The 6,117-nt window shown below is 62.4% G+C and overlaps 1 protein-coding gene across 4 annotated transcripts in view; it reads left to right on the top strand.

Annotated features, from left to right (window-relative positions):
* G6PD (glucose-6-phosphate dehydrogenase) overlaps positions 1–4,962 on the top strand; it is an 11,586-nt gene extending 6,624 nt beyond the window's left edge. For all 4 annotated transcript variants that reach the window (XM_060088029.1, XM_060088030.1, XM_060088032.1 and 1 more), the window contains exons 3-13: positions 514–551; positions 632–740; positions 1,267–1,484; positions 2,324–2,482; positions 2,570–2,695; positions 2,947–3,040; positions 3,319–3,505; positions 3,593–3,828; positions 3,917–3,993; positions 4,091–4,183; positions 4,285–4,962. In XM_060088029.1, the coding sequence (XP_059944012.1) occupies positions 514–551; positions 632–740; positions 1,267–1,484; positions 2,324–2,482; positions 2,570–2,695; positions 2,947–3,040; positions 3,319–3,505; positions 3,593–3,828; positions 3,917–3,993; positions 4,091–4,183; positions 4,285–4,375 (1,428 nt within the window). In that variant the 3' untranslated portion in view covers positions 4,376–4,962. The remainder of the gene's footprint in view (positions 1–513; positions 552–631; positions 741–1,266; positions 1,485–2,323; positions 2,483–2,569; positions 2,696–2,946; positions 3,041–3,318; positions 3,506–3,592; positions 3,829–3,916; positions 3,994–4,090; positions 4,184–4,284) is intronic.
* Positions 4,963–6,117: the final 1,155 nt, after the last annotated feature.

Consider the following 6,117-nt stretch of genomic DNA (forward strand, 5'->3'; position numbering starts at 1 on the left):
TGAGAGGCCCGCATACCGCAAAAAAAAAAAAAAAAAAAAAAAAATTCTGCTTTCCTTTTTCTAACTTCTTCAATTGAATTCAGAGCTCATCAGCTTCCAGCCGTTCTTTTTTGCTAACCTAAGCATTTAAGGTCATGTCTCAGTTTTGATGTGTGCTACTTCCACTGCCATTTGGTTCCAGGGAATTTACGGTTTCCTTTAGCCCGTGAGCTGTTTAGAAGCGGGCATCTTGTGTTGGCTTTGGTTCTGCCTGCTCGGCCAGAGACTGGGGCCTGTGGATCGTGCAACCAGCGGGTTGGTGGTTGCCTCCTGGCTAGCACGATGTCTGTTTGCCTTGAAGTGCCCCCGGCAGTGTGCGAGCACTATCGGGTCAGGGTCAAGGGCTAGGCTGGGCTCTAGTTCAAGCTGCTCAGGCTATACACGGGGGCAGGACAAGGGTACCTGGGTGTTCTGGGGAGAGATGATCTAGGGCAGGTCCTCGGCTCCTAACCATTCCTGTTTTCTCTGCCACAGGGTGACCTGGCCAAGAAGAAGATCTACCCCACCATCTGGTAAGCTTGTCCCCCCACTGCTCACTGCCCCCCGCAGCCCTCTTGCCCTCGCCCTCGCCACAGCCGTGCTCTGCCCTCAGGTGGCTGTTCCGGGATGGCCTTTTGCCCGAAAACACCTACGTCGTGGGCTACGCCCGCTCCCGCCTCACGGTGGCTGACATCCGCAAGCAGAGCGAGCCCTTCTTCAAAGTGAGTGGCTTCTGGGGTCTCCATACGTGCCATACCCCCCTCCCATCGCAGATGCCCTTCCTCCCTCCCCCCAGGCCCAGCCTTTCCCCCCTGTGCCGGGGCCACTTCCTCCCTAGTGATCCTCAGCCTGGCACTCCTCCCCACCTGCTCCCACCGCTTCCTTGATGCCAGCCTGAGACCCCTGTTTCCCAGCCCCCTCTGACTTGGGCTCACCAGGTCCTCCCCACTGTACCGTGCGGCCCCTCCACCATGCAAATGCTGCATGCCTGACTTTTCTCAACATACCGTACTTTGGTGGAATGACTTTGGAGAGAGATCTTTCTCCCACGTCAAAGTTTCCTGAACTCTGGCTTCCGTCTTAGGTCACGCGGCCCCCACCCCCATGGGTGTGCAAAGCCAACGAGATGGGAGTGAACCCAGTGCAGGGCTAGGATGGCTGACTTCTCAGGAAGCCCACCCTGCCTATGGGATCAGGGAGGGAGGGAGGGAGGGGCCGGGCCGACATCCTTGTGTCCGTATTTTCTAGGCTGCCCCGGAGGAGAAGCCCAAACTGGAGGAGTTCTTTGCCCGCAACTCCTACGTGGCCGGCCAGTACAACGATGCAGCCTCCTACGAGCGCCTCAACAGCCACATGAACGCTCTCCACCAGGGGCCACAGGCCAACCGCCTCTTCTACCTGGCCTTGCCCCCCACTGTCTATGAGGCTGTCACCAAGAACATCCACGAAACCTGCATGAGCCAGACGTAAGGCTGCTCTTTCACCCTCCCTTCCTGCCTTCCGGGCCGACCTAGGGAGTCTGAAAAAGATAGATGTCCCGTGTTTGTTCTTGCCATGAATTAGGTCTCCAAAGAAGGGAATGGGAGCAAGAGTAGTTCTCTAACAGCCTTTACTGAAAATGCTACCACGCGTGTCTACCGTCCAAATCCCCCATATGCAATCCCGTTGTCCCTGGCAGCAGTCCCGGCTAGCACCACAAGGTGGCAGTGTTGCTCCACGAAACTCTTGCTGCCGGTTGCTTACTCTAGCTTTCGGCGTTTCCCAGGGTCCCTTCGACCAGCACCAGAGGGCGGCGTTGGTCCACGGGAACCCTGCTGCCTGTGCCGCAGCAGCTCAGCGCTCTGTAGTTTTTCCAAAGCCACGGCCATGTCGGTTTCACTTTGTCCCACATTAACTCTCCGTGAGGAACAAGGGGTCTTTCCCCACAGTAAAACCCACGGAGGTGGCTCTGCTTTTGGCATCCCCTCCCCGTTTTCTCACTAGCTCGCGGCCACTCCTGACCCTCGGGGACCAGAAGGGAGCAGAGCCGACCAGTGGCGCTCCTTCCAGCCACCAGCCAGTCAGCCCGGAAGGCTTCTGAGGAGGCTTTGAGCGTGGCGCTGAGGGCTGGGAAGGAGAGCAGGTGTTCGTGCTGAGGCCGGGGGAGGGCCAGCCCGGCAGATCTTTGCTGGCTCATCTCACCGCAGAGTGGCGGCAGGGAGGCTCTGCCCCCACTCCCTGGGGAAGGGGCTGTGGAAGGGGATGAGGGTCTCAGCCCTGGTCCCCAGGGAGGGTGTGGGAGTGACGCAGCTCTGGCTTCCCGCAGAGGCTGGAATCGCATCATCGTGGAGAAGCCCTTCGGGAGGGACCTGCAGAGCTCCAACCGGCTGTCCAACCACATCGCCTCCCTGTTCCGCGAGGACCAGATCTACCGCATCGACCACTACCTGGGCAAGGAGATGGTCCAGAACCTTATGGTGCTGAGGTGCGAGCGGGGCCAGGGCTGGGCGCTGGGGGGCCCTGCTGCTGCCCCCTCGGACGCCCACCAGCCTTCACCCTGCCCCTCCTGCAGGTTTGCCAACAGGATCTTCGGCCCGATCTGGAACCGGGACAACATCGCCTGCGTCATTCTCACCTTCAAAGAGCCCTTTGGCACTGAGGGTCGTGGGGGCTACTTCGATGAATTTGGGATCATCCGGTGAGAGCCTGGTTCCCCTTCCTGGGAGATCGGGGGGACGGGCATCCCGCCACCCTGCAGGGTTGCCTCTTCCTGTTTTGGCATCAGGAGTGTCTGAGCAGTCAGGAGTGGTCACGGTCTTCTTCCTTGCCTTAAGGGGACCTGGCAGACACGGGGGATCAGGAAACAAGCCCAGTTTAAGGCCCTGAGCCCCCAGAAGCTGGCCAACAAGGAGGGGCCTTAGCTCACTGTCTGCTCCTTCCTCCCGCCAGGGATGTGATGCAGAACCACCTCCTGCAGATGCTGTGTCTGGTGGCCATGGAGAAGCCCGCCTCCACCCACTCGGATGACGTCCGAGATGAGAAGGTGGGTGGAGCTGTGCCCTCCCAGGCCCCGCCCCCTTCCGCAGCAACCAGTCCTGAGCCCGAGGTGTCTTGTCCCAAAACTGACCTTCTAGGCCTCAGCTTCTCCTTCAGAAACAGTGAGGGTGGGCTGAGGTGGCCCCAGAGGGCCCTTGCGTGATGGAGCCTCCTGACTATCTGGGCCATTCACCCGTCCAGGAAGGCCACCCCTCGGAGTCACATGGTTCCTGGCGCCTGCTGTCCTTGTTACCCAAGGGTCCCCTCTCCCTGGCTCTTTTCCAGGTCAAGGTGTTGAAATGTATCTCAGAGGTGCAGGCGAGCAACGTGGTTCTGGGTCAGTATGTGGGGAACCCCAACGGAGAGGGAGAGGCCACCAAAGGGTACCTGGATGACCCCACAGTGCCCCATGGGTCCACCACGGCCACCTTTGCGGCTGTCGTCCTCTACGTGGAGAACGAGCGGTGGGACGGTAGGTGATGCCGCCAGGCCCGAGGTGGTGGGACCTGGCCCCCTCATCCACCCGAACGGCCCCCCAAGGTTGGCCTTGTCCCCCCAGGGGTGCCCTTCATCCTGCGCTGTGGCAAAGCCCTGAACGAGCGCAAGGCCGAGGTGCGCCTGCAGTTCTGCGACGTGGCCGGGGACATCTTCCGACAGCAGTGCAAGCGCAATGAGCTGGTGATCCGCGTGCAGCCCAACGAGGCCGTGTACACCAAGATGATGACCAAGAAGCCTGGCATGTTCTTCAACCCCGAGGAGTCGGAGCTGGACCTGACCTACGGCAACAGATACAAGGTGGGTGCCCGCCTGCGGGGAGGGGGTGGCGGCCAGGGCTCCAAGGGGCGCGCGCCTCAGTGACTCCCTCCCGCCTGTCCGCTGGCAGAACGTGAAGCTCCCCGACGCCTACGAGCGCCTCATCCTGGACGTCTTCTGTGGGAGCCAGATGCACTTCGTGCGCAGGTGAGGGGCGGCCCTCCCTCCCTCCTTCCCCACCTCCTTCCCCACCTCCTTCCCTCTGGGCCGCCACCCGCCCCATCGCCGCCCCCTGTCCCCTCAGTGACGAGCTGCGGGAGGCCTGGCGTATCTTCACTCCTCTGCTGCACCAGATTGAACGCGAGAAGGCCCCGCCCATCCCCTACGTCTACGGCAGGTGCGGGGGGCGGGCAGGGGGAGGTGATGGGGGTGATGGGGGAGGGAGACTCGGGGGCTCAGGGTTTCTTCACCTCTCCCCCCGACCTGTCCCCCTCCCAGCCGCGGCCCTGTGGAAGCGGACGAGCTGATGAAGAGAGTGGGCTTCCAGTACGAGGGCACCTACAAGTGGGTGAACCCGCACAAGCTCTGAACCTGTGCCGGGCCCACCCCCGCCCCGCCTCTCCGTGCTCCCCCGCTGCCCCCCCCCGCCCCTGCCCCTGCCTGACCCACCTCGGGAGGACCCGCCTCTGGAGGACTCGGGACCACAGCCCTCAGCCTCACATTCCCGCCCGGGCTCGAGCCACGCCACCCGCCCCTGGGCCCAGTCTCATTCCTCTGCCACCCAGCACTGTGACCGTCCCCGCCTGAGCCAGCCTCTGTCCCCCAGACTGAGCCCCGCTGGAGGAAGGAGAAGGAGGGCTGCAGTTGTGGGCAGCAGGGGGCAAGGTCCTCGGAGCGCAGGGGAAGGGGGCAGGCGCGGCCCAGTCTCAGTGCCACTTGACATTCCTGGCTCCCCACTGGAAGGGACCTCTGTGCTGGAAGGGCCCAGCAGCGCACCTGTGTCAGGCCTCCCGAGTGGCTCTCTGCCCCCGCCAGCTCCCGCGGCCACCCTAACTCAGCACTCCACGGCCGCCCCATCTCACCCCACCCTCAGGTGGTGCCCTCGCCACCGGAAAAGCAGAAGCGGCAGGTGGGATGCCCCAGCTCAGTCCCCTGCCATTAAATCCGCAGACAGGCCTGCCTGTCCCCTGGTTGTTTCTTTCCTGCCACCTGCGACCATGGGCCCCCAGCCCTCGCCTCTCCCCGCCACCCACTCCCCTCTGCCGCTGGCTCGGGCGGGAACGTGGGTATCCTTCAGTCCTGACCAAGCCCGGCCTTCCCCTCCTCTCTGCCCCGCACCCTAGAACTTTGTCACGAGACCACCTTGGGCACAAGAACAAGCCACATTCATTTCCCTTTCCCTCCCCAGGCAGTGCCCCTGCCCCAGCCAGGGCACTCGGGGCACTGCCGGCCCACTGAGGCGACAAGTATTTAGGAAGGAGTGGCTAAGGGATTTGGGAACAGATGCCAAGGGGGAAGGGCAAGTCCAGGGCGCACCCTGGGCACCGCGGAGAGGTGCATAGCTGGCCTCACCAGCCTCCCTCGCGTGTGTTTTCTCGGGCGCCCGTAACAAAGTGCCACACGCAGGGAAGCTTAAGGCAACAGAAAGGTATCCTCTCCCCGTGCCAGAGGCCGGAAGGCTGAGCTCCAGGACCAGCGCCCTCCATGGGCTCAGCTGGCCACGTAGACCCATCACTCCGGTCTCTCTGTGTCTTCATATGACATTCTCCTCCGTGTGTCTGTCTAGCTCTGTTTTCCCTTTACAAGAACACAAGTCATATTAGATTTGGGGCCCAGTCTCCTCCAGGATGACCTCACCTTAACCTGATTACGTCTGCACACACCCCACTACTGAATAAGAGTGCACTCCCTGGGCGTCTGTCCTGCCCTCCCCCCGGCTCAGCTCTTCACTGAGCTCCGGGGAGCGCAGCGGCAGGCTGTGGAGTCCCTGCTCTCCACCTGGGTTCTGGTAGGTGCGGCTGACCCAAACCAAACGAACAGACAAAAGACTCAGTTGCTGGTACGTCTTACGGAGGGAAGGAGCCAGCAGCCCGATGCGTGCCCCAGGCAGGCAGACTCCACGCCCCAGGGCCTCACAGCTGGCGGGGCTCAGGGCTCCCGGGTCAGGGGCGGCGGCAGCGGGGCCAGGCCCTCAGGCCATTGGCAAGAGCCTGGCCAGTGGCTCCTCCCTTCAGCTGGGCCTGTGGCCCGTCTGTCCCCACCCCCACTGTTGAAGGCAACTGTCCAGGGCTTTTCGCTCCCATCACGGAGGCCTCTCCTCAGCCTGACGCT

Source organism: Mesoplodon densirostris, chromosome X (genome assembly GCF_025265405.1).
Source record: "Mesoplodon densirostris isolate mMesDen1 chromosome X, mMesDen1 primary haplotype, whole genome shotgun sequence".
Lineage (NCBI taxonomy): Eukaryota > Metazoa > Chordata > Mammalia > Artiodactyla > Ziphiidae > Mesoplodon > Mesoplodon densirostris.